This window comes from Ricinus communis, chromosome 7 (genome assembly GCF_019578655.1).
Source record: "Ricinus communis isolate WT05 ecotype wild-type chromosome 7, ASM1957865v1, whole genome shotgun sequence".
NCBI lineage: Eukaryota > Viridiplantae > Streptophyta > Magnoliopsida > Malpighiales > Euphorbiaceae > Ricinus > Ricinus communis.
Window position 1 is genome coordinate 21,832,296 of NC_063262.1, and position 27,904 is coordinate 21,860,199.

At 30.2% G+C, this 27,904-nt stretch overlaps 2 protein-coding genes and 3 non-coding genes across 6 annotated transcripts; 1 reads left to right on the forward strand and 4 right to left on the reverse strand.

Moving 5' to 3' along the window:
• Positions 1 to 6,786: 6,786 nt before the first annotated feature.
• Positions 6,787 to 12,140, forward strand: LOC8282555 (nucleobase-ascorbate transporter 1). Its single transcript, XM_048377430.1, has 14 exons — positions 6,787 to 7,159; positions 7,794 to 7,891; positions 8,252 to 8,428; positions 8,968 to 9,068; positions 9,153 to 9,228; positions 9,648 to 9,707; positions 9,779 to 9,966; positions 10,049 to 10,145; positions 10,351 to 10,437; positions 10,612 to 10,670; positions 10,866 to 10,957; positions 11,236 to 11,313; positions 11,393 to 11,553; positions 11,717 to 12,140. Exons 1-14 carry the CDS (start codon positions 7,084 to 7,086, stop codon positions 11,927 to 11,929), a joined length of 1,563 nt encoding a protein of 520 aa, XP_048233387.1. The 5' UTR covers positions 6,787 to 7,083; the 3' UTR covers positions 11,930 to 12,140.
• Positions 12,141 to 12,931: 791 nt separating this feature from the next.
• On the reverse strand, positions 12,932 to 13,016 carry LOC112535767. The gene has a single exon (XR_003079847.1). It is a non-coding gene; the product is annotated as a small nucleolar RNA snoR77Y (small nucleolar RNA).
• Positions 13,017 to 13,111: 95 nt separating this feature from the next.
• LOC112535768 lies at positions 13,112 to 13,258 on the reverse strand. The gene has a single exon (XR_003079848.1). It is a non-coding gene; the product is annotated as a small nucleolar RNA snoR2/U65 (small nucleolar RNA).
• A 118-nt stretch (positions 13,259 to 13,376) lies between these two features.
• LOC112535769 lies at positions 13,377 to 13,444 on the reverse strand. The gene has a single exon (XR_003079849.1). It is a non-coding gene; the product is annotated as a small nucleolar RNA U49 (small nucleolar RNA).
• Positions 13,445 to 21,605: 8,161 nt separating this feature from the next.
• On the reverse strand, positions 21,606 to 26,761 carry LOC8282556 (putative disease resistance RPP13-like protein 1). 2 transcript variants are annotated; one of them, XR_001535651.2, is made up of 3 exons: positions 22,731 to 26,761; positions 22,476 to 22,593; positions 21,606 to 22,047 (listed from the first exon to the last, which is right to left on the reverse strand). XR_001535651.2 is itself a non-coding variant. In XM_002525285.3 (2 exons), exon 1 carries the CDS (start codon positions 26,656 to 26,658, stop codon positions 22,732 to 22,734), a length of 3,927 nt encoding a protein of 1,308 aa, XP_002525331.1. In that variant the 5' UTR covers positions 26,659 to 26,761; the 3' UTR covers positions 21,606 to 22,047; position 22,731. The 2 variants fall into 2 exon arrangements, 1 of the variants encoding a protein (XP_002525331.1); XM_002525285.3 differs by lacking the exon at positions 22,476 to 22,593.
• Between the last annotated feature and the right edge of the window lie 1,143 nt (positions 26,762 to 27,904).

The window sequence follows — 27,904 nt, forward strand, 5'->3', positions numbered from 1 at the left end:
TTTTTCTATATTTTATTTCTTGCATTAATATTCTCTTGCATTTTAAAAGTCAATACAATTAAAGAACTAAATTGATAAAAAAATATAATTTGATCCTCAAACTTTTTATCAAAGTTACAATTCTACTGTAATAAAATTAATAATAAGAATAATCTCTATTTTATTTTAACAATTTAAAGTTAAATTATATGAATTTTTAATATTTTGATTAATATAAGTATTTTCAAGATATTTAAATTTTATTAGAATTTAATTATGTTAAAATTAGAGTAATTAAAAAATACTAGTTAATTATTTTTGTATAGACACTAAAATTGATTTTTATATAAAAATTAGACAATGGGGTTTTAGTATAATATATAAACTATAAGGGGCAATTTGTATATTACATCAAAAATCAATAGGTAAATTGTATAGACCAAACTAAATTACCGGTTGTTTAGTAGAAATTTTGATGGAAGGGGCTTTCAGTATAAAATTATAAAATAGAAAGATGAAAAAATATCTTTTTTAAATGTTAGAAAGTAACTAATATAATATGAAAAAATACAAAAGAAATCACCATTAGCCATGAAGATAGCTCTTGAATTTTTCTGCAGACTAAATATAGAACATGCATAAATAAATTGATTAAGAAATTTCTAGCTTTTTTAATGATGTTTATTTTAAATAGTATAATTTCTATAATAAAGAGTATTTAAAATATATTCAAACATAAAGAGTAAAATATTTTATTCAAATCAAGTAGACTCTTTATATTTTATTTTTTTATCTTACTTTTGTTTTATTTGTCATTCATTTTTTTAAACTTTTATCGATAGATAAGTAAGAATTATATATATCAATTAAATCAAATGTGTATAGACTTGTAGTGCATTTATTAGATATAGAATAGAGAGTGGAGTTTGGCTCTCCATATATAGAGTCGAATTAGCTCTCCACTCTATATTTAAAGAATAAAGAATGCATTGGAGTATCATTTTATGATATGACTCTTTAAAATAAAGAGTTTGGCATATATAAATAGTGTATTAGAGATGCTATTTACTGAACATAAATTTTTTTAAAAAAAAATTCTTTAGATTTGGTATATTGTCCCCACCTATACACTAAATCGATAGATGATTGACATAGATTTACTAGTTTTAAATGAATGAATACGTGTCAATAATCTAATACCAAAGTGTAAAACACTCATAATATATATAATTTTTTTATTAATTTTGGTGTATACAATAAGCCTAGATAAAAATTATCCAACTTTTTAATTCTAATTTTAAAAAAGTTTTATCCTTTAAAAGCTTTACAACTATTAAACTATCAAACTTGGAGACTTATCATTCTTAAGAAAGAGTTTTAACATGTAAGAACTTTAAAACTATTTTACTATTCTTAGATCAGTGATTTTAGTATATAATAGTTATTTACTTGTAGGCTGCACAACTATTGTTATTATTTTATTATAAAATTAAATTTATAAGTAAATAATAAAATTTTTAGTATTTTATAATTAAAAATATTATTTTTAGAATTAGAATTATTATCTAATTATAATTAATTTACTAATTAATATAATTAATATTTTATTTCTTACAATAAAATTAGAATTATTATTTAATTAAAAAATATTTTATTAGTTAATATAATATAAAATATAATCAATATGCTATCTTTGAGAATTAGAGTCATTATTTAATTAAAAATGTAGCATATTAATTAATATAAGTTTGAATCTTATGTACTAACATTAAATATACATGTTAAAAAAAAAACTTATGTGTCAAAACATAAATACATATATCAAAACAATTTTATATCTCAAAAACTAATATATATATATAAGTAGATACCCCGAAAATAGATACTAATAATCCATTTATAATCATAAATTATGGTATGAATTGAGACTGGAGTTTAAAATTTAAATTTAAGGGATCGATACGAATATTTTACCGTCCAACTAAATTATACATCTTATTTTTAGCGTCTTTAATAAACATAACTGAAGCTTTTCTCCTTTAGTATTTTAGAAAACCTAAATATTATTTAATAGTTTATTAGTTGTTACTATTCATTAATATTATTAACTTTAATGCATTCTACAATTATTTTGTTTCAGGATAATTACTATACATCTCTTATATTTTTATATATTATACTATTTATCTCTTAATATTTAAAAATTATATTTTTTTCATTCTTTTATTTTATAATTTTATACTAAGGAATCCTTCCATTTATTCAATAATTAGTTTTGGTTAAACACTCTTTATTTTTTAATTTTTGGTCTAATATGTAAATTATCTTCTATATTTTATTTATTATATTAGCATTTTGAAAATCAACACAATTAAATAAATAAATTGATAGAAAATACTTAATTTGATCCTTAAACTTTGTATAATGTAATAAAAATTATATTCAGTTTATTTTGATAATTTAAAAGTAAATTATATAAATTTTTGATATATTGGTAAATGTAATTGCTTTTAAAATGTTTTAATTTTACTAGGATTAAATTATGTTGAAAATTATAGCAAGTAAAATAATATTAGTTAATTATTTTTATATGAATTCTAAAACTGATTTTTCTAAAATAAATTTTAATTTTAATTTAATAAAATAATTTTAAATAAATTTGCTACTTAATAATAAATTTAATAATTAAGTTGAATTTTTTAATTAATTGAGTCTTTTAACGATGTTAATTTTTAAAAAATAATAATTAGGTTTATTAAAAATAAAAAAATTTCATTATAATAAATAAAATATATAAAATAGTTTGTGTATCAAACAAAAAATCAAGAGATAAATCTTATTTAATCCAACATGTTTAACGATTGTTTAATAAAAACTATAATTAATTTTTTAATATAAGTTATAAAATTAAAGTCTATATTTTAAATATTAAAAAGTAATTAATATAATATAAAAAATAGAAAGACAAATAATAATTACTCTTTTTATTTTCTCACCATTTTGTTTTCAGTTTTTCTTTTCATTTCCATTATAAGATAGGTAAACTTTCATCATTCAAGGTATTTCATAATAAAATATAATTTACTTAATTTTCTAAAGACCAAGTCACTATATCGGGTGCCTTAGTTTTAGTTTATGTATAAAACATTATTAGAATTACATATAAACTCACATATTTAAATTTTTAATGTATTCAAATTGCTTAAATATCAAGTGGTTTTAATTTCTAAATAAGTCTACAGCCTTTAAAATCTTAAAAATAAATATTCAATTTTTAGTAAATAATTCTTTATATATTTTAAAATTTTATTACTATAATTTTAAATACTTTAAATCAATATATTTATTATTTTTAGATAAGAAGTACGGATAAGCCCATGAATTTTTATTAAAGTATAACTAACTCCTAATTTTAAAGTAGCTCAATTATATTTTTAGACCGACAAGGAGAACAAATACCTAAAGCTAATTTATTTTTAACTAATAACAATGATTTTATTTTTTATCAAATAAAAATTATTATTTTATAAATTTTTAATACTAAAAAATATAACTAATATTTTTGTAGATGAAAAGAAAATGTAAACTTGAAAGAGTTAGAGTAGTTTCTTTTAGTGCTAGAACAAAATTATGTGTTTCATATTATTATGGGGTGAAATATCTACAATTAACTATAAAAATGTGATTTTTATATTAAATTTTATAAATATAGTTAAATTATTTTAAAATTTAATTATATTTTAATGAAAAACTCAAAAGCGTTTATTAGTGTCTTTTTACTTATTTTTAAAAACTTGAGGTATATATTGATATTAATGTTAAAGAGGTTGGTTGGTTAGCAAGAAAGAGGCGTAGAGATTCTTATCTTCAAAGGATTGAAAACGAAAGAAGAAGTGAATCAAAATAATGTTAGAAAAGAAAAGAAAAGAAAAGAAAATGTGGCTAGTGAAATTAAGTTATGGTTTTGGTTTTTGAATCTGATTTTTGGGAAATGTAATGTTCGCATACAGAATGTTTGTGCTTAACCGAAAGCTATTGCCTTCCTATGCACGTGCATCCTCACACTCCTCCCTTATTTTGACTTTACACTTACTATTCCTTTCTCGCCATTCTTTTCAACTTATTCACCATTTTGCCACTCTTAGCTTCAATTCAAGGAGTCCTTACTTATTTACTTTATTTATTTTCATTATATATTTATTTTTCAAACAAGAAATATCATTGTGAGTACCTCTTTATTTATTTATTTGTGTGAGCATATTTCGTATATATTCTTATTTCCAATTGAATTTTCTATGTTCAGCTCTTAAAAGCTAAAATTTTTAATACTCATATTTAATTTTTATATAAAGTTATTGATAAAAATAAATAATATGCATAAACTATCTGTTTAAACATAAATTAGGATTTAAGTAACAAAAATTAGTAATTTTCTATTTTAATTTCAAGACACTTATTTAACAATTACAAGAAAAAAAATATGGCGCACCTACATATTTACAAAATTATTTTTGTTTTTTTGTATATAAATATTTTTGATAACTAAACTCTCAAATATTTTGCTAGTTTGATAATGCTAAGTATATACATTGAAACAACAATGATATTAGTTTTATCTCTATAATAATAAATGACATTATATTTTATATTCCAATGGTAATGATTTTTTATTAAAAGTAAAAGAAAAGTTATTATAAATTTTCTCTATGTATATGAATTTATATTTTGAAATAATTTTTAGAACTAAAATTATTTTATATATTTAATTTATATATTAAATAAATCTTTTCTGCATTCGTCTAAAAATAATAATACTGTGCTCAATATAGTTTTCGACCTTGATGAGACATGTTAGTAAGTTACATGCTAATATAATGAAAAATATTGAGCCGAGTTGGATCAATGACTTATTAAACTGTGATTTAATAATTAAATAATTAAATAATAAAATTAATAATTATTAAATTTTAAATATATATTATCCAACATGAGTAATATGATAATAATAATTGATCATAATAAAAATAATTAAATATTTATAAATTAAATTTTTAATAGTAAAATATTTCTTTTATCATAATTTATAATTACATATCTCTTTATATTATATATATATATATATATATATATATATATAAAACGTTAAGATTATTATATACTTTTTTTATATTTATCTCTATTTTTTAGTATAATAATTCTAATGATTAAATACTTAATAATTTTAGATTAAGTAATACACATCCATTATTTTTTGCGTACGTTTTACCTATTTCTTGTGACATCGCTATTTTTATAAAATTATTTTTTTAATACCTTAAAATAAGTAATGCTACACATTCTATTACTTTTTACCCCATCTTTTATCCACACATTATTAGTTTTATAAAATTATCTTTTGATATTTTAAAATTAAAAAATAATTTTATAAAAATAATAAATATCATATGAGATGGACAAATATTTAGTAGTTTTTTTTAAATTAAAAAATAATTTTATAAAAGTAATAAATAGGAGGTCAAACGGGTAAAAAGTGAAAAAAAAATGTTTACCATTTTTCTTTTATGCATAGTCACGTGACAGCAGTGTTGGAGCACCACCCATCAACATCACAATACTAATTACACACCTGAATTACCATTTAAGATTTGTCTTCTAAGCCCACCCACCAGCCCACTTCGTCCCTTCCTATACGTACGTTTCTACACTAAATTTCTGTATTGGATGGGGTCCACTTCCATTTCAGTCATTTTAAATTTAATCAGACGGTACACTCAGTTTATTCGCTCTCCACTCCTCAAATCATCCTTTTGTCCCGGTAGTAAGCGGGCCACCACTACTACAGTAACAGACACCCTACGTCATACATGCTCCGAACTATGACAATTGAGGGACTATGCAACTCAATTTTAACATAATTATTGATTAAAAAATTCTATTATAATTATACTATAATATAGTTAACTTTTTTCAAACTTTGTTATTTTATTATAAATAATTAATTTTTATTTTTAATTTATTTTTTATATAATTATTTTTTAGTTATGAAATAAAAAGTGAAAGGTGTAAGATATAATTCTTAAAGAAAAATATAAAAAAATATTTAGAAATTATTTTTTAAAATTTTAAAATAAAAAATGTGACTCTTAGATTATTTTAAAATTATCTTCAATACACATCCTCCACATTTCAACAATGAAATTTTACTTTTTATTTTGAATTGATAAATGCATTATACATTTTTGTATGTTTTATTAATTAATATTTTTATTTATTTTTATATAATAAAATAAAAATAATATTATAAAATAAAATAAAATAAAGAATAAATTATATAAAATCCATTAAATTTAAATAAATTAAAAAAATTATTATATAAATTACACTTTTTAACAAACAGTATTATAAATCTTTTATAGTAAATAACTAGGATGACTCGCTATTATTAATAAAATAATATATAATTTTTTTGTAATAGTTATTGAGTTTTTTCAGATTTATGTTCTTAATTGATTATGTAAATTTTATATTTTAAACATTTCCAACTGAAGAAACATTAATTTATATATTTTTGAAATACAATTTTTAAACTCCAAATTCAGAGATGGGCTCATTGTTTTTTTTTTTTTCTTTTTCTATAAAGAAAATGGGCTCATCGTTATGTCAGGGGGAGAGTGTAATAGCGCCGTTGATTTGACCATTTTGAGAAATATGGGACCGGCTGGGTATTTGGTAGATAAGTGAGATAAGAGGGGTGAATTTGGAAATGCTGAAAATCAATAAATAAGAATAATAGGAAGGCTTATAGAAGACAGAACAGAAGATAGAGAGAGAGAAAGAGAGAGGGATTTGCAAATTGTTCTGTTTCTCATAATATTTATATCTTTATATTTAAATTTATTTTGTTTTTTGTTTACTTTTGGTTACTTTATTATCTGTTGCACTACTTTTTACTTTGTTCCAAGTTCCCTCTTCCTCCTTTCTTCCTTTCTTTGTTCTTCTTCTTCTCTGTTACTTTCTTTGTTTCTGTTTCTGCTTCTTCTTCTGTTTGTGTTTGTGCAACCAATTTTTTTTCTTTTGAAACAAAAAGAGAAGAGAGGATTAGTAATGGCAGAGATAAGCCACCCTCCAATGGAACAACTTCAAGACCTTGAGTACTGCATAGACTCTAACCCTCCTTGGGGTTCGTGCTCTCATTTTCTTTTCTTCTTATGCTTAACTCAGTGACTACTGCTGTTTCAACCTGCTCATTTTCATTATTCTTGATCATCGTTTATTTCCTTTTCGTTTGCTAGGAGTGCACTGAGATTATCTGGTTTCACTTCTAAAAGAAAAATGAGTTCATGTACTATGGCATTTAGAGAAGAAACAAATATATGAAAAAGAAAAGAAAATGGAAAGACGTGTGTCAATATGTATTTCAAGAATAAGTTCTTTGGGTTGGTGTGTTGTGTGTGTTATTCTTTTATTATTATTTTTTAAAATTTGAAGTCGGTCGTTCATGCAGACTTTGCGGACGAGCTAACGAAGATATAGGCATTTAGTTTTCTTTTCTATTTTCTCGACTTTTCGAATTTTAAAATTTTTATTTTCTGTTTGGCTACTGGGGAATTACTGGACATGCTCTTGATAGGGAGGGAAAAAAAAGAAAACAAAGGAAGTTTATAATAGAATGTAGGGATGAACATGAATATTTTTAATTTCAAGTAATAAATTCTCCATTTGCTTTTTATTAGCAGACTTGCCGATGTTTGTATGTCGAGGTGTCTCTCTCCTCTATTATGATTATATCTTTTTTCTTTCGTGTCGTGTTGCAGCTGAAACTATCTTATTAGCATTTCAAAATTACATATTGATGCTGGGTACAAGTGTAATGATCCCTTCTTTACTGGTTCCTGCAATGGGTGGCACTGATGTAAGTATGCTACCCCTGTTCTGGTTTGTTTTGAGCTTGCATTTGTCTTTATATATTCACTCTTGGAGTTTAGTGTCATTGCATTTTTGGATTTTTCTTGAAATGCTGAGTGTTCTGCCATGACTGTAACTGGAGCCTATGAATTAAACCCGCTTGCTCTTCTTTTCCCAGTTATGCCACTGCCAAGCTTATAACGTGAACTTGAATTATCTTGAATGTGCACATTGCACAATAATTGCATCTAATTGGGGTTTGGCCTTCAGAATTTATGTTTCACTTGCACTATGCAATAAGGGCCTTTTGTATTTTCATTTTTATTTGAAGTTCTATATTTGACAATATTACTGTTCATGCAACCAGGGGGATAAAGCACGGGTGATACAGACTCTTCTTTTTGTATCTGGTCTTAACACACTTCTTCAAGCACTGTTTGGAACCAGGTTGCCAGCGGTAGTGGGAGGGTCCTTTGCTTATGTCATTCCCATAGCTTATATTATCAGCGACTCCTCATTGCAACAAATTACTGATCGTCATGAAGTAAGTTTGCCTCTCTTCTTCCTTCCCTTCGTTTGCACAATATTGGAGATCCCATGGAAAAATGGTTAGTTAGAACTTCTACCATGCATTTGAATAGTCAATGCAGTACTTGAGTGAAAATTTACAACCATGACCATTTCATTTGATCTTTTACTTAAAAAAGAAAACAGGAGAAAAACAACCTTGGCCCTTTAGTCATTAAAATTAGATGGTCATATCCATTGATCTAAGGAATTTCTTTTTTCTTGATTATCTTTCTCCTTAAAGGGATAATTTGAAAGGCAACTTAAAAAAAAATTGTCATTTATGAGGAAAATGCAGCTCAAGCTAACCATGTCTAATTGTGTAACTGCCCAAATCTCCAATGTATTACTAGTCAGTGCTTTTAGGTTCTTTTTAGTCTTGAACTATTACCTTAATGTTCAGTTCAAATCCCATGAAATCTCAAAGTAGTTTATTTGCTTTTCAGAAGTTGTGCTCAGTAACTCTTTTATTTGATAGGGTATTGAAAGAGATCTTCCCATGTGATTGGTTTGCAGAGATTTATTCATACAATGCGGGCTATCCAGGGAGCTTTAATTGTAGCCTCAAGCATACAAATCATCCTGGGCTACAGCCAAGTTTGGGGTCTCTTTTCAAGGTATATTTCTTGTGTTGGAAGATTAAATGATTAACCAGTTCAATGTTTCTCTTGCTCATCATTTTGTTTTTAATCTACTTTTAGGTTTTTTAGTCCTCTTGGCATGGCACCTGTCGTTGGATTGGTTGGGTTGGGACTGTTTCAACGAGGATTTCCAGAAGTATGTATTGCCTCTGATGTGCCATATACGGTTTTAATTTGACATCTACATGGCTACAGCTTCTGTCTTTCTTTTATCTTGCAGCTATTGTGTCGTCCTCGTTAGTCATGTATTCCAAAATTTAAATGTCAGCATAGTCTCAACGGCTTAGTACTTAGATATGATTTTTTGCCTATGCTTTATCTTTCAACTCTTAAGTCAAATTGAGAAGTGCAACATTCTGATTGAAATTTGCTAGAAACTCTTACTCTTGAATGAGATATATTTGTCTTAGTTTTTGTACAGCATTACCTATCGAACTTGGATATCAGATGAAAAGTGCTGTTATATCTAATTTCCTGTAATCACAATAATTGATATATAATTTATACTGCCATATTCTTAATCAATGTAACTAACAGTTCATTTTACCATTTCAGTTGGGCAATTGTGTGGAAATCGGATTACCCATGCTCTTGTTGGTTATTGGATTGTCACAAGTAAGTGATCGTTTGTAATTGGAAATTATTGCTATAGGATTATTTCACAAGGTTGGATCTTGGCATTGCAGTATCTAAAGCATGTGAGACTGTTTAGAGAACTTCCGATTTATGAACGATTTCCAGTGTTGATATCCATCACAATCATCTGGATCTATGCTCTTATTTTAACTGCCAGTGGGGCTTACAGGGACAAGCCAATTAGAACCCAACATAGTTGTCGTACAGACAGAGCAAATCTTATATCTACTGCCCCATGGTATATCAAAGAATCAACTCCCATTTCTTGAAGTGTGAACAATATTATGGCTTCTAGAGTTACAAGTATTATGTTATTTCAGGTTTAAGTTCCCATATCCTCTGCAGTGGGGCCCACCTACTTTTTCAGCAGGCCATTCGTTTGCTATGATGTCCGCAGTTCTTGTGTCTATGGTTGAGGTAAGTGCCACTGGGTTGTCATCTTGTTCGCTGTTTACTTCTGCATTTGCATCCCTTAAATGGATTCATGTAAGCAACCTTTTTTGGTTGCTTTGTTATGTTGTTTCAGATCTTCAAAGGTGTCAGCTCTTTTGAAAATGTAATAGTATGAATAACACCATCTTTGAGAGTATACCTGTGTAATTTTAGAATGTTGATGCTACAGTCCACTGGTGCATATAAAGCAGCATCTCGACTGGCTATTGCTACTCCACCTCCTGCATATGTACTGAGCAGAGGCATTGGTTGGCAGGTAAAGCTGGTTTAACACAATTGTCACTACTTGTAGATATATTTTTTTTATTGTGTCCAACTTCAATGAAGAATTGACTGAGAACTATAACATACAATTAAACATTCTGAGCTGTAGAATTTTACCCCTTTCCCCACAACCTAAATGTTATAATACTGTTGCTTGTTTTGGCAGGGCATTGGTGTATTGCTTGATGGTCTTTTTGGAACAGGCACCGGTTCCACTGTTTCTGTGTAAGGGGCACGCTTGAATGAGCCATCTGTCTCATCTTCTTATATCCTGTGTAGCATTTTCAATATAATTTTGGTTTTACCAACTTGGGTATGGCCCAGATGGTACATCGTACACCTGGGGTGATCCAACATGAACAAAACCCTAGGCCTAACATCCATAAACTTTTTATAAAGATCCTGGTTCATGTATTTCAGGGAAAATGTAGGCCTCCTTGGATTAACCCGAGTTGGAAGTCGCAGAGTTGTTCAGATTTCCGCTGGCTTTATGATATTCTTCTCTATCCTAGGTTGGTATTCTTGTACTTCTATACCATGGAAATTTCGCAGCATGACCTGAGCCACAAAGTTCTTTCAATATAGCTGCCATGAGCATTCATTGTACAGAAACACAAATGGCAAGCCAATTTATTTTAAGAATCAGTTTTCAGTTCTAGTGGCTGGAATAAAGGAAATTATTAGCATTGTGTTTCTCTCGTTCAGGTTGCATGGTTGCAAATTCTACCTGTGATGTTTCACTGTTTCTTGATTAGGATTGACTCATAACTATTATATATGTTTTAAACAGGTAAATTTGGAGCTGTGTTTGCGTCCATACCTTTTCCAATATTTGCTGCATTATACTGTGTTCTCTTTGGACTAGTTGGTACGTCCTTATATTTATTTGTTGATTCTGTGTTCTCTATGCTTCATATCTGTGTATGACAATTTCTTTCCTGTTTCAGCTTCCGTGGGACTATCATTTCTTCAATTCACAAACATGAATTCAATGAGGAACCTCATTATTACTGGGCTTTCACTCTTCCTTGGGATTTCCGTTCCGCAGTTTTTCAATGAATATTGGAATCCCCCACGGCATGGTCTCGTTCATACCAATGCAGGATGGGTAAGTACTATCTCAAAATTGAGTACCAAGGTTGAAAAGCTTACTGTCAAACAACAAAATCTTGAAGTATTGCCTGTTGGCCAGCACTTGGGGAAAGTCAAAAGGTCTGAACTGTTTGTTCTGAATTGTTTCTGAGCTATTTATCTATCCATCTCTTTTGCAGTTCAACGCTTTCCTGAATACAATATTCTCATCTCCGGCAACAGTGGGTTTGATCGTGGCCGTGTTTCTGGACAATACAATAGAGGTGGAGAAGTCGAAGAAAGACCGGGGAATGCCATGGTGGGTGAAGTTCAGAACATTTAGAGGAGATAACAGAAATGAGGAGTTCTACACATTGCCATTCAACCTGAACAAATTTTTTCCACCAACATAATTGACCCAAATTAGAGCTAATACATTTTGCAATCTCATTCCAATTCTAATTGACATTTTTCTCGAGCTGTATAGCCAGAATCATTTAGCAGAATGCTGATCTATGTTCTTTTAATTATCAATCCATTTTTTTGTGGACCGCAGAGTCCAGGACAACATATTCAGGGCATGATTGGAAGCGCAATAAGAGTGGAAAATGGCCAATTATTTTTCTTTCACCTGTAACCAAATATTTAACATCAATTGAAAGGGGATTAGCAAAGACCCATTCAATATTTTTCTATAATCTTGCCTTAAAATGGGCATATTTCTTGGCCATTGCATTAATTAACATCCCACTAATGAGAACAAACTAGTTTTCAGTCAATTATCCTGGGAAAGGGCAAGTTTCAAGAACAGGCACCAAACGTACAGACAGCCCTTGTTAATCCAACTAATACCCATGAAAACAATTGATTCGTTTGATCATCAACTAAAATTAAGTTCATTCAACATTATTTTTTTCAAATTTTTCTGTTACTTTATTATTTAATAAAGGCAAAACCCATCAATAAACCCTTAAACTTTTTAATTAAACCCTTCCAACTTTTCAATTATATTTATCAAGCTCCTAAATTTTTATTTTATCCTAAAAACGTTTGTACATTTATTTTTATTTAAATTAAAATTCTTTATACATGTTTTCTAAAATTTTTATTTGATCTATTAAACTTTGCATTTTATTTGATCTTTTATTCAAAACTATTGAATTTTTAATTAAAAAAATAATAATATTACAGTTTAATTAAATAAAATAAAATTAAAAAGACATAATAAGATAAAATTAAATTTTTTTAAGATTTTGCTTTAATAAACTATGATTTACTTTATTTAAAATAAAGTCGCCGTAAAATGTTAAAAAGGCATATTAAAACGCTGATTATTGCGTTACTATCATCCGTTCGTAAAAAGAAAAGACAGCCAAGTTGAACCTGAAATTGAGAAATTGAATTACTTGCATGATATGAAGCCTCAGAAAGCCAGTCTAAAATTGACATCAAATGAAATTCAGCCGGTAATTCCAACTAAAAAGAAATCATCATTGGCCTCATTCTTCACAAATTCCTCTTTTTTCTAAATAAAAGAAAAGGGAGTATTGTTTTTAATAATCAATATAAAAAAAAAGTACGTTGGTGGAAAGAAAGAATGTAATCGCCGAAATCGGCTCCATGAATCAAAAGAAATCAGATCCACAGATTCCTATCAGGCAGCGAAACAAGAAATTGATTTAGGTCCAATCATAGCATCGCCGGTCAACGCCTCATGGCTACCGGCGACGTGGCATTGGACCGATCAACAAGTTGCATTAATCTAATCAATTAAGAAAAGAAGATATAACCCTCAGAGACCCGTTTCAAATCATCCACACAACGGCACACTGTAAGCCCGCACAGAGCAGGCTACTAAGCGCAACCGCTGCTGGTTAAAGTGTCATACGGCACTTCCTATCTTTTAAGGGATTTCTTCCTCATTGGGAGAGATAAATTTTGCAATTATCTTCAATCACCCAAAACAAAAAAAGAAAAAAGCAACCCTAACTTTAGGGTACAAGAAAATCAGACATTGCGACTCCAGCGACTCAAGAACTTCTATCTATACCTTCAAATAAAACCTGCGTCAGATGAGTAGAGAAAGGGAGGAAGACGACCCTTTATATAGAGAAGTAATGCGTAACCCTAGTTTCGAATCTTTCGTGCTGATAGTAATGCATATGTAGTTTGATAGCTGGGCCCTTAAGATCGAAAATGTTTTTGGCCCAATATAGGTTAATGTAGCCCAATTGTCTTGTTTTTCTTTTTTCAAGAAAAATAACAAAAATATTCATTTTTTTTTAAAAAATACAATGCAAACTTTTCTTTTCATTTTACCGTATAAAAATATCAAAAATACAATTTCTTAATTTTTTAAATACGATATTAATTGTTTTTTAATTTTTCTTATTATTTTTTTAAAAAAAATCAAATAAAATAAAAAAAGCTAAAAAATAATTAAAAAAATCAAAAAATAACTACATTGTGTTTTTAAAAAAAATTAAAAAATAATATTTTTGATTGATATTAGGATATTTCTAAAAAGTTTCTTTTTCTATATTGCTAAATAAATTCAATTAAATTCTCTTTTAATAGGATGTCAATTTGTACCCTAATATGGTTATCCACTCTAATCCTACTTTATTTAAACTATATAATATATTAGAATTGACTAGATAATGATTTATACTAAAAAGAGGAAATCACATTAGTTGTGGAATCACATTAGGTGTGGATAGGATATGAATAGTATAATATTCTACTTATTATCAATATTTATATTATATTGTTAGGTTCATATTAGGTATATATAATTAAAGCATTTTAGTGAAGAGGGAGTATATGAGCAAAAAACATGTAAATAGGCTTTAATTGGACTGCGGGTATAAAAGACTCGGAATAAAGACATGTAGACTACCAAAATTGCAGACCTAGCCGAATTCATCAAAGCATACGAAGAAAAAATTAATTAGTTATGATGTAATTAAGAAAAATTATCTCTTAAGTTGTTTATTTTATTTAGGATAATTAAGAGGGCAATTATAGCAGTGTTATGCTTAGAGAATGACTCTGAAAAATGAATCTCTATAAGAAGTAGAGATCAATTAAACAAGAGGCATTGATTATTCTTCTCTTTGCAAATTCTCTATAATTCATTTTCTTCAATATTTAGTTAGTTTTTGCATTATTCTTTCAAGGATCAAAAAAGTTTTTCAGGATGTGGAAAGTGAGGATCAATCTTCTTCATCCCTTGAAGAACTTCTGAATTTTGAGAGAGATTTAATTTTCTGTTTTATATTTCTGATGTCTTTCCATCAATCACTATTGGATTAAGTATGTCAGGCTAAATTCCATAAGTGTTTAGTTTGACTTTTTACTTATGTATGAACCTTATTTATTATGAGTTTAATAAATTATTTCTTTATCTTCATACATGTATTAGTTTCATTTATTATTATTGATTGACCTCATAATAAATTATTTCTTTACCTTCATACATGTATTAGTTTCATTTATTATTATTGATTGACCATCATATCAATTTAATAGTAATATTTGTTATGAAAATTTTTAAGTTAAAAGTATTAGAAATACCATCTTTACTTTAGTCTATGTTGATATAAGAAGCCTAAGTTGCATTATTAGCTTGAGTGACTTAAGGAAAAGACACATCACCATCTCATTCATTAAATTTGGGCTTAAGAAAAAATAAGAGGACTGCTAAGTATAAGTTAGACTAAATGCTATTTTATTATATAGTTTATATTAATTATTCCATTTGTATATTTACTTTATGTTTATTTAATTTCTTTTATAAACTTTAAAACTATTCTCAAACATTAGCTTAGAGTGTTTTAGATTTATTTTTAGTATTTTTGTATGATAATGGGTCTTTATAGTATATGGTTTGTAGTTTCTTGTGAGATCAACCTCGTGGTGAACTTTCTTGTACTAACATTCGGTTCGTACATTTGTGAGTACTAAGTTTGAGATATCAAGTTTTTGGCGTCGTTGCCGGAAAGCTGTATCAATATTATATTGATTAATTGTCAAGTTTTATTTTTTGTGTTTGTGTGTTGCATGTCTATGTGTTTTTGTTTTGTCTTCAAGTTTTATTTTTAAGTTTTTAAATCTGAAATTTTTCCTTTGGTTTTGTATGCCTAGCAGAAAAATAAGATCAGGTGATTCATCAACTCAAAATCCGTACAACTTGAGATCAACTGTTAAAAAGGCAAAAGAAGACCAATAAGTAGAGAGTGAGTTTGTATCTCCAAGAGGAGAAGAATTTGAAGAAAAGCTATAACTAGGATTTGAAGAAGAGGTTGAAATAATGGCTAATGACCAAAGAAAATTTGCAGTTCAAAGATAAATAGCTATGAAGGATAATGCTCGTCCCCTAATTGGTAACACTAATTCATGCATAGTTCTAAGTGATGCATCAAAGAATTATGAACTTAAGAACATTCATTTTTTAATATGCTTCCTTCATTCTATGGTATGTCTAGTGAAGATGCATTAATATTTATTAGAGAATTTTATGCTATAGTTTATACATTCCTATTATCTAGACTAAATGAAGAGCAACTAAGGATGAAATGTTTTCCTTACTCATTAAAGAGAAAGTAAATGCTTGGTTAATGACCTTGCCTCCTAATTCTTTGAGAACTTGGAATGAAGTTTATAAAAAATTTATGCATAAATTTTACTCACATCAAAAGACCAAAGAATTAAGAACTGAAGTTTTCGACTTTTATCAAAAGGATACTGAATCCTATCATGAAGCATGAGATCGCTTCAAATCACTTTTACTGCAATACCCACACTACAGATACCCACTTCCTGTGACCAACTAATCATTCTATAATGGTTTAACACAATAATATCAATGTATGGTTGATAATGCAGCTGGGGGTGCTATATTAGAAAAAACTACTAGTGAGGTTTATGATATCTTTGATATGTTAGAAGCCAATTCACAACAAAAGAGTGCAAGAACAAAAAGAGTAGAAGTGAATGAAGTTGTGTCTAATAATGAGATGACTATGCAAATAGTTGAATTAACTAAATAAGTTAAGATACTTACTTCAACTAAGAATGTACGAAGTAATGAGGTAGGTAGTATATGTGGAGTTTATAGTCATGGTGCTAATTTTTGCTCATCTTATAAGACTTATGCAGAAAATGATTATGAACAGGTTAATTTGATAAAATCTTATCAGCCTAGGCAACCTAGGAATAATCCATACTCCAACACTTCCCATCCAAGTTGGAGAAATCATCCAAACTTTTTTTGGAGAAACAATGATCAAAACCTACCACAAATATTGAAAAACTAAACCAACCCTGGTATCAAAATCAAGAGCCTCAATACCTAAGGAATCAAAACCCTCAATATCCTAATCAAGGACAAGCCCCTCAAAGAGAATCAAGTTTGGAGGAAATACTCCAATCTTTTATGACAGCTACCCATGATAGAACGAAGAGGAATAAAAAGAAAATTGATTCTGTAGAAGCTTCAATGAAGAAATTGAAAATTTAAATTGGGCAAATTGCTAAACCTGTACAAAAAACAAGAAAAGAAAATTTCTAAGTCAACCTGAGCAAGCTAAAGTAATCACTGTTCTTAGAGATTGTGAATTACTTGATAATAATATTGAAAACTTAATTGAGAAATATTCTTCTTATATAAGTACATTAAAAGAAGATGGACTAGTTGATGTGGAAATAACTGAAGATGGTCTATAAAAAGAAGGAAGAGTGGAGCCCAATTTTAGGGTCCCCAAACATCACTGTGAAGCAAATAAAATGGTGTTGATGGTAAATAAGGCCTAGGGACATAAGATTTTCGTTGACTTTTAGCAAGCAAACAACTTTCACAATTTAGTTTCAGGGGAGTCACATTCTTAAAAAGCAAAGGAAACAAATGTTTTAGATAAATAAAACTAGGATGGCCCAATCTGTAATGCCAAACCATTATTTGTTCATAAGCAGATATGGAAATATTACGACTAGACTCTTGAGCAATATTAGCACTAGGTGAATTATCCTCAAGGCAGTAAAGGCCATTGATCATTCTACCCCTGCCAGTCGTCATCCTCGAATTCTTGTCCTAAAAAACACAATGAGATTCATCGAAAATAACCAAACAATTAGAATTTTTTGTTAGTTTACTAACTGATAAAAGATTGTAGGCTAATTTTTGGAACATGAAGAACAAATTTCAGGTTGATATTTTTTGAGATCTGTATTGAACCTTTTCCAGCAACAGGAGAGAAACCTCCATCTGCAACCTTGATCTTTTTATTTCCAGAACATGGTGTATATGATTGGAAGAGTTTAAATGAATTTTCTATATGGTCTGAGACTCCAGAATCTATGATCCATGGAGCAGAAAAGGTTGAGGAATTAGACAAAAAAGAATTGAATAGAGCCTTAGATCCAATACCTGGATGAGCCATAGAAGCATTAGGAAAGTCAGATGAGGTAGACCTGGATTTCAACAGCATAAGAAGATTCTCCATTTGTTCTTTGGTGAAAGGGCCAGCATCAGCTTCATTAGCAGTAGGAACTCCTCGTCCAGACTTTCTCGCCTCCTTTGTTTTTCCAATTTGGAGTTTTTCCATGTAGTTTCCAACATGTTTCTCGAGTGTGACGAGGCTTATTACAATAGTCACATCAGACCTGTGGTTTTTCACTGGATTTTTCTCATGTTCTACGCTGATAAGTTAATGTTTTGAAAGACGAGGCAACCTCTAAAGCTGATCCTTCAACAGCAACTCCAGGACCCTTCTTTCCTAGCATCACATTTCTTCTACTTTCCTCCCTTCTAACCTCTGAGAACACCTCACCAATTGAAGGAATAGGCTGTCTCCCAATAATTCTTCCTCTAACTTCATCAAATTCAATGTTTAGCCCTGCCAGAAATTTAAAGATTCGGTTGTCTTCAACAGTTTTCTTATGATGCTGAAAATCCTCTGCTGATTTCCACTCATAGCTGTTGAAGGGGTCCAAATCCTGCCATATTCGCTTAAGCGAATTGAAATATTTTGTGACAGTGTCTTCCCCTTGACGTAGATCTCCAATTTGAAGAGTCAACTCAAAAATTCGGGACTGATTTCCCAAATCAGAGTACATCTGATTGATATTTTCCTATAACTCTTGTGCCGTTGAATAGCACATATAGTTAGAACTGATATCTTCCTCCATTGAGTTTACAAGCCATGTCATTACCATGGAGTTTTCTACGTCCCATGCTGCGTAAGCAGGATCTGTGCTTACTAGAGCCTTTGTTTCACCAGTTAAATAGCCCATCTTGCCACGACCTCTAATATACATCCGGACTGCTTGTGACCATCGGAGAAAATTATCTCCATTCAGCCGAATGGTAGTAATCTGAATTGAGTGAGAATCAACCCCAGTTTTCAAGGATTCGTTTCTGTTTTTGGATGAACAGGCAGTAGTTTGAGGATTAATGGTAGAGTCTGATGTATCAGACATGATGAAGGGACAGGGTAAAGTAAGAGGAAAAAATGAAACAGAACAAATCAGGCGAAGAGGCTCTGATACCAACTTGAAAATGATGAATGAGGGGAATAATTATTTCATTGATCAAAAGGAATATATACAACAGGTTTCAGCCTATATTTGGAAACTATACACAATTATATCCTTAATCCTAGGAATAAGATTTTACACCAAATTAGCACCACTACAGCTAATACACAGTTATATAGAATTTCTTTCCACTAATCTCTCCTAATTTACATGGTTTTTTTACTCAATATTCTACTTCACAAAAATACAGATTTTCCCACAATAATCCCTACTGACTTTGTGGTTCTTGACATGAAAAATATACCAGCAAGGGATAAGGAGCAAATAATACTCTTTGGTAGACCTTTCATGGAACTACCAAAACAGTTATTGGCATGTACAATGGGAAGCTGAATATGACGGTCTTGAGAAAGACTGTTAAATTGAAAGTGTTTGATTCTCTAACTCTATCTCCTAGCACTTCAATTGATGAATGTTCATATGTTTGATTGTATGGATTCTTTTGTTTATGAAACATATTTACAGAATAAGGATGATAAATTAGAATTTGCATTAACATTTAGAAAAATTGGAGAAAACTTAGACGAAGAAGTCTTAAACTTTCATAATAAGTTAGATGAAGCTATTCTAGTGTCACTTGATGATGAAAGAACTATTGAACTTTTAAATTCTCCCACTGTAAAAGAATTAGAAAATATTAATGAACCGTCTAAACTTGAGCTTAAAAAGTTGCTTAACACACTTTATATATGTCTTTTTGGGAGAAGGAAATATATACCTAGTAATTGTAGCTTTTGATCTTTTTTCTTCAGAGAAAGAGAAAACCATTAGAGAATTAAGAAGACTTAAGAAAGCTATTGGATGAAAAATTTCTAATATCAAGGGTATTAGTCCAACAATATGTATCCATAAGATTATTTTAGAAAACAATGCCAAAGTTGTTAGAAATACCTAAAAAAGACTTAAAACTAACATGAAAGAGGTGGTAAAAAAAAAAGTCTAAAAATTATTGGATGAGGGTAATATATACCCTAGCTGATAGTAATTGGGTAAGCAATAGCCACCATAATGAAACCTTACACCAAATCATAAAAACATACCAACAATAATTAAAAAGATAAAAATAAACACTGAAAATTCAGTAAAAAAATACATATCATTAAATTTACAGTCTAACGAATATGAAAAATAATTGGAGGGGGTTAGCTTTTGGTGGCTAAATAAAGCCACCATAAGCTACCTCTTTAGAAACTTTAAGTTTGGGTATAAGTAGACCTGTTCATGGGCCTGGGTACCTGCTCGGCCCGCCTAGGCCCGCACTCTTCTGGCCGGGCTTGGACAACAATTTTTGAGTACAAGTCCAGTCCGGCCCGATATCTAGTTTAGTTAGTAAAAAGACAAAAAATGTCATACCTAACACTCGAACTTATGACCTTTAACTTATAATTAAATGTCAATACCATTTAACTATCTATTATTTCTATTTATAATTTTATTGTTATTAATAATATATTATCAAAACAAAACCCTAAATCTAAATAAAACTACAATTTGGAACAGATTTAATAATTGGTCGGGCCAGGGCGGGTTTTTCAAAAGATTTCGGGCTCGGATTTGGACTCAAAAATATAAAAAAATTCTCAAGTCTAGGCGGGCTCGGGCTTGTCCAAAATCAAGTCAAGCCCGGCCCATGAACAGGTCTAGGTATAAGAGAGAAAACGATAGAGAGAAACAATAGACTTACACAATAATAATAAAATCTTTCGTTACATTTTGATGACATGTCAATAAAAATGGGTCTATCTATTCTATAGTTGTTATTATTTTGTAAATTATTATTATATAAATTATTTAATAAATTAGTATATAATATAATATTAAATAGTAAGTAATCATACTGATAAAATATTATAATAATATGTTAGTAAAACAAAATTGAAAGTATTATATATATTTTTTATGATTTTTTGTTTTCAAATTTTATAAAAATTTTGTATTAAATTATTTAAACTCTACCATAAATAAATAAATATATATATATATATATATATATATATATATATATATATATATAGTTTAATATATAAATTTTTTATAGAATTAGAATTGTATATGAAATTATTATAGGATTAAAAAATTAATCATTAATTAGGATTAGAAAAATTAAATTAATTATTTATAAAATTAAGATAGCAAAAAATTAGCATTAAAGTATAAACTTTACAAGACCATTTGTGAATTATTCTTTTACCCTCCAAACACACACACACACACACACACAAGCAGTCAAAAATCACCATTAAAACACAAATCCACTTATTCTTCAGCCACCAAGAATCCATTGCAGAGACTTAAGTTAATTTCATAGCAATAAATCCACATATCTGTCAAAAAAGAAACCATCATTCACAACTCCATGACACCAGCAACTCAAAAACAAATCTACTTACATGCAAATCATATATACAACTGATTGAGATTGAATATATCTTTTATATTCTTTATTTATTAATATTTGAAATTTAAAATTAAAAAGAAAAGAGAATCAAGGGCTTTGAAAGGGAAAAAACCAGCGCCATTTTCCATCAATCAACCATTATACATCTAGATCTTCAACGAGCTGCACCGTACAATTTAATTTTTATTTTTATTTTTCGATTATGAATCCATCTTATTCATGCAAAAGCTAGCAAAAGGAACTTATCCAAAAAAAGGAAAAAGTAACAAAAAATAATAGAGAAGAGAGTGGAGAAGGGAAATCCAACAGCATATGGAAGAGAGTAGAGGGACTGCTTTTTTCTTTTTGTATTTGTGTTCCTGCTAAGCCATTCTTCCCACATCTTCTTCTATCTTGTTTGTCGATTCCTCTACCGTCGTTGATGATGGTGAAATAAAAAAGATCTGAAATAACACTTGCCAGCAACTCTATCATGAATCTCCTGAAGGGATCTAATGTGCCTTTGGGCTTTGTCAGCAACAAAAAGCAGGGGATGCTCTGTCCAAAGAAACATGACAGTCAAGATTTGGTACTAAAGAAACTTAAAAATAAAGTAAAATTATCAAACAGTTGAAAGGGAAGGGTATATAGTAAAAAGAGTTAACTGAAATAATTAAAGCAAATTCACTTTTTCCCAAAGTTAATTGCAGTAGAATATACCAACAAATGGATGATGCCTAATGCCGGAAAAATATTTAGTTTCTATGCTCACTTGCAGAGAATGATATCGCGTGAAAAACATTTTCAATTGCATGCATAACAAGGGGTCTCTTTATTAGCATAGAGCCATCTGTACACTTGAAAATTGGTTTAACTTACAAACTTTGAAGGAGCATCTTTTACATAAATGTATATATATATATATATATATATATATATAGAGAGAGAGAGAGAGAGAGAGAGAGAGAGAGAGAGAGAGAGAGTACCCTCATACTGGAAAAGAGTGCACCTTCTTAAAGTATGATCAGCTTGGAAGAATTTGATGCATTAGGAACAGAGATATGATATGGACATTCAGAGTGGAAAATTATGAACTCATTTAGACTGAAAAGCCATAGAATTGCAAACCAAAAATGTTTTTTCCGTAAGAATTATGCATGAACAAGATATAGGCTATGAGCCTTGAAAGTAAAGAAGTGGAACAAGAACAAAAATGAAAGAGAAATTGTGTGTAGGAATACCTCAGCATTTATTCATAGTATCACCATCAATTTCTATGTGGCGAATGTGAGAGATTTTGGGCCAATCCTCCCCTTTCTCCTGTTTACACCTTTGTTTCAGCGAAGGACAGTTGTAGATAATTAAAGAAGAAAGGGAAGTGGGAAGCCCCTCTTCGGGTATGGACTCCAGCTTAGGACAGTCCAAGATATCCAACTCTATAAGAAAAGTGAGGTCCTGAAGCCCCTTGAAGTTCAGAGATTGCAGATTCTGAAGATTTGAGATTGTAAGACAGACAAGACTAGAAGGCAGCCCATCTTCTGGCATCGACTGGAGGTTAGGACAGTTCCAGATCTCCAATTCTTTAAGAGAGGTAAGATAACAGAGCCCCCTGAAGTCCAGAGATTTCAGATTCTGAAGATCCCAGATGTCAAGATAGGTAACAGTCAAGGGCAACTCCTGTTCTGTCACAGACTGTAGCTTAGGGCAGTTGCTGATTGTTAGTTCCGTAAGAGAGGTGAGATGCTGAATCCCATCATAGTCCAATGATTTCAAATTTTGAAAATTGGATATTTGGAGACAGGTAAGAGTAGAAGGTAATAGCATCTTCTCAGGAAAAGATTCCACATCTTCATTCTTGCTTATACTGAAGTATTTTAAAGAAATTGTTTGCAAATTCCATTTCATGCGGCCAGTAACAAGTTTGTCACAACTTTCAATGACAAGTGAGTATAATTTGGGGGGCAAACCTCCTTCTGGAAATGACTCGAGTTTTGGACAATTATTTATTGCCAAAGCATAAAGAGAAGGGAGAAGGGAGTGCATACATTCAGGCAAGGATTTCAAATTTGAACAATCGCATAAGTGAAGACTGGTCAGATTTGGGGCGTTTAAACCTCCTTTGGGGAAAGAAATTAACTTAGGACACTCCCTAATTTTTATGGATTCGAGAACATTGAGACCTTTAGAAGTTACCTCTGCTTCAGAGATGCACTCAAGGTTTTGACACCTATAGATTTCAAGACTGTATAACTCAGGGAACAACTCCAATGGGAAGCACTTGAGTGAATCGCAGTTTCCAACTTCAATTTCTTCCGATATGAAAAGGACACCAATTTTCTCCATTCCTTGAAGCAAAGGATCTACTGAGTGGAATTTTACAACTTTGAGACTACTAAAATCAAAATTCTGCAACAGCACATTACGATGATCATCCTTTAACTTCAATTTTTGGATGGCTGGAGCGCTAGGAAATGAAGCCGCAAGTTGCGGACATCCCACAATCTTTATTGTTGTCAGAGAAGGAAGGTTACCGGGCAGTGTCTGTATCAGGTTGGGACATTCGTTTATGTAAAGCTGTTGCAGGAGTGGGAAAGCTCCATTTTCCCCTTCATCTACATGACAAATCCACTCGCGCCACTGTGGCATTCTTTCAAAATGTAAAATTTCAAGGGAACCAAATGGCTTCTTCGGGTGTGTGCAACTTCCATAGAACTCCAGACCAACAGAAACTATGGAATCAAGTGCTATGATATAAAGAGATTTTAGAGACACTAGCTGCCCGAGTGGTGGTAAAAAGGAGCAGTATTTACATCTACTAAGCTCCAAGGTTACCATATGTGAGAAAGTAGGATTTGCTATCCAATCCGGAAATCTTGTACCCCCATAACCAACAATGCACAAAGACTCCACATTCATATGAGGCTGTAATTGCTCAACTATGGCTCTTTCATGAAGTGAATCATCAGTCTCACCGTCCCATCTCAAGTCTAACATCCTAAGGTGCTTTTTATTCTTCAGATTAGCTGCCATAGCATCTTGGGCATCTGCAACATTTTGAAGATTCCAAATACAAAGGGATCCTCTTAGATTCTGAAGCTCCCCCAGTTCCTTGATACTGGAGCCACTCTCTTTCCCCAAAACGAAATCAGTTAACATTTCAAGCTTCGTCAGTTTACTCATCTTCAGTGGCATCTCTTGCAATTTTGTTTCTCTAATATCAAGATGACACAAACTGATTAAACTTGACATGGTAATTGGTAATTTGATGAGATCTTGGCACCCATACATTAATAAAGTTTCCAAGTTATACAAACTATTTATGGAGTCAGGTAACCTTTTGATCGATGTTCCAGACAGATCCAAATATCGTAAATGTTTCAAATTGCCAATAGTATTTGGCAACAGAACTACATCATCACACTGAAACAGAGATAGCACCCGCAAACGCCTGAGTGACGGCAATAAGTCATACTTTACCTTTCTATCAGTCCACCATGACCACTTCACACGCAGAGTGCGCAAATGCTTAGCTCTATATATGCTCTCAAATTTGACAGAGGTGTCATGATTTGTTCTTAGATATGACAGATGACGAGTTCTCTTGGCAACTTCACATGAATCGCCATTCTCCCATTGAAAGCAAAATTCCCCAGAAACATATTTAGCTAAATCATTAATGAGGTCGTGCATGACGAAAGCTGATTTATACAGATGTGATTTCTGAAAGAAGGACCTTGATACGAGATCTTCAAAGTACTCAGCACCAACATCTTCCTTTTCCCTACTCCCTTTAGGCTGAACTATAAAACCTTCCGCTCTCCACAAAAGGATTAATTCCTCCTTTGAAAAATTATAGTCCTTTGGGAATACAGCACAATATGCAAAACATCTCTTCAGATGTGGTGGTAGGTAATGATAGCTTAATCTTAGGGCAGGAAGAATTTCATCATTCGATAGCTCCCATAGAAGGCTTTTAAATATTCTTTCCCACTCCTTAGTATCTCTTTTAGAACGCAAGACCCCACCGAGTGCTTTTGCCGCTAAAGGCAAGCCTCTACACTTTCTCACAATTTCTTGACCAAGTATTGCCAACTCTGGATGTGCAGCTGAATTTCCTTCACCAAATGCATGTTTCGAAAACAACAGCCAGCAATCATGATCGCTTAGCTCTGTTAGATGATGATGATGGAGAACATTGCCCATGATTGACGCTACAGTTTCATGGCGTGTTGTGACAATTATCTTACTGCCCAGTGCCCCCGATTTCAAAGGCTTCCGCAGAACATCCCAGTTAGCATAATTATCATCCCAAACGTCATCTAAAACAAGCAGAAACCTTTTTCCCTTCAACTTCTCCTTTAGCTCCAGCTGAAGGAGATTCAGTGTCGTGATATCACATTTCTTCCTAGTGACATCTTCAAGAATATCTTTTGTTACCTTGAAGACATCAAAAACTGCGGATACACAGACCCATGCTTTAAGATCAAATGACTCTTGCACCCTGGGTTCATTATACACATACTGAGCAAGGGTTGTTTTACCAACCCCACCCATACCCACTATGGGGATCACGCTTAGATCGTTGCCATTTGCTTCAAACAATTGCTTGACTATGGCCTTCTTATCAAAATCCCTCCCATAAATACCAACAGATTCATCCACCAGAGAAGTTGTTGGTATCTTGTGTGAATGCCTTTCTTCAATACCCTCTCTAAGACCAAGTGCTTCCTTTTGTTTCACTAGAAGTTCCAGTCTCTCAAGGATCTCTTCTAGCTTTGAGACCTCTTCTAACTTTACTTCCTTCACCTTCTTAAATGGAGAAAAATTAGAGAAGAAGTTCCGCACCTGATCCACATCGGTTTGAGAAGTAGCTTCCACTTCCGACCTCAAACATTCATAAGCGATTTCATCCAACAAGTCATCAGCTTCGTAGGCAGCATCTTTGAGCTCGTCAAGCCATTCCTTCACAGCTGGTTTAGTGATTTGCTTCTCTTCTGCATCGTCAAGCACTGCATTAACAGAAATCATGGTAGTCTTCAACTTGTTCAACAGTGCATCGTTGAGCTTTTGGCCTTTAAAGAAGTCAAGAACCTCGCGAGAAGCCATTCTATCAAACAACACCTGAAGGAAAGCTGACAGAAATGACCCTCCTATCAACGCCCCTGCCATCCTTGTCAAAGGAATGGATCGAGTTGGATCAGATTTGGATTTTGGTTGGAGGAAAGAAGAAGAAGAAGAATGAGAAGAGTAAAGTGGTTTCAGAACTGTAGTTAGTAGACTTCCACACCTACTTCTGGAGTGAAGGGACCAAGGGTAATTACAATTTGCCCCCTGAATTTTATCATCTTAGTCAGTCTGAATTTTACTTTTTACGAAAAATCAATCTTACCCTTCGCTCAATAAGAAAATGTATCATATTCTACAGAATCAAACCTATGGGATTTAAGGAATGACGGATGGGAATAAAAAAAGAAATAAAAAAGAAAAGAGAGGGAAAAATAATAATAATAAATACTAAGTTTCCATTATAAATATTTCTAAAGAAAAATACAAAGTATAAAGAAATTTAGTGACATGGTTTAAATTCTTGATAAGAAAGTTTATTTGATTATTTTTATATTTTAATATCATATATTAAATTATTAACAATTTATATTTAAATTAGTCTTTTAGTCATACGCTGCACAACTGGTATTATTATTTAAATTATAAAATTAAATTGATAAATATAATCTAATAAATATTTTAATATTTAATGTTAATTTATAAAATTTTAGAAAATAATAATAAAAAACTATTTAGGATAATTTCTAATTTTTTAAAATTTTAGAATTTTCTTAATATAATAATATAAAAATTACTTTAAAAATTTATTAATTAATTTTAATATTATATAAATTAATATATAAGTATAATTGATATTATTAATTTTTTAAAATTAAAAATTAACTTTTATTTAATATAATATTAAAAATATTATCTAAAATATTATTTTTTAGAATTAAATATTATCTAATTACAAAACTAATTTATTAGTTTATTTAATATTAAAATATAATTAATATGTTATTTCTTAAGATAGAATTAGTATCATTAACTAATTAGTAAACTATTTATTACTTAATTTAATATTAAATAATATTTAATGTGTTATGTTTTAGGATTAGAGTTAGTGTTTAATCAGGAATGTAACTTACGAATCAATAAATTAATAAAAAATAATAAAATAACACATAAATTTAAATTTCATGTATCAAAAGTAAATACACGTATAAAAAATTAAACACACATGTCAAAAAAATTTTAACTTTCAAAAATTAATATATATATATATATATAGATTCACCACCAATATTAATTCAATAGTTATAGCTCATTCTTTCTAGGTCAATGTCTTATAATTTTACCACTATTT

Bases quoted from the DNA above. Each gene is read 5' to 3' on its own strand.
- LOC8282555 (XM_048377430.1), top strand. From the start codon at position 7,084: ATGGCAGAGATAAGCCACCCTCCAATGGAACAACTTCAAGACCTTGAG. The intron at 7,892-8,251 runs GTAAGTATGCTA...TCATGCAACCAG, and splicing joins CTGCAATGGGTGGCACTGAT to GGGGATAAAGCACGGGTGAT. The intron at 8,429-8,967 runs GTAAGTTTGCCT...ATTGGTTTGCAG, and splicing joins AAATTACTGATCGTCATGAA to AGATTTATTCATACAATGCG.
- LOC8282556 (XM_002525285.3), bottom strand. From the start codon at position 26,658: ATGGCAGGGGCGTTGATAGGAGGGTCATTTCTGTCAGCTTTCCTTCAG.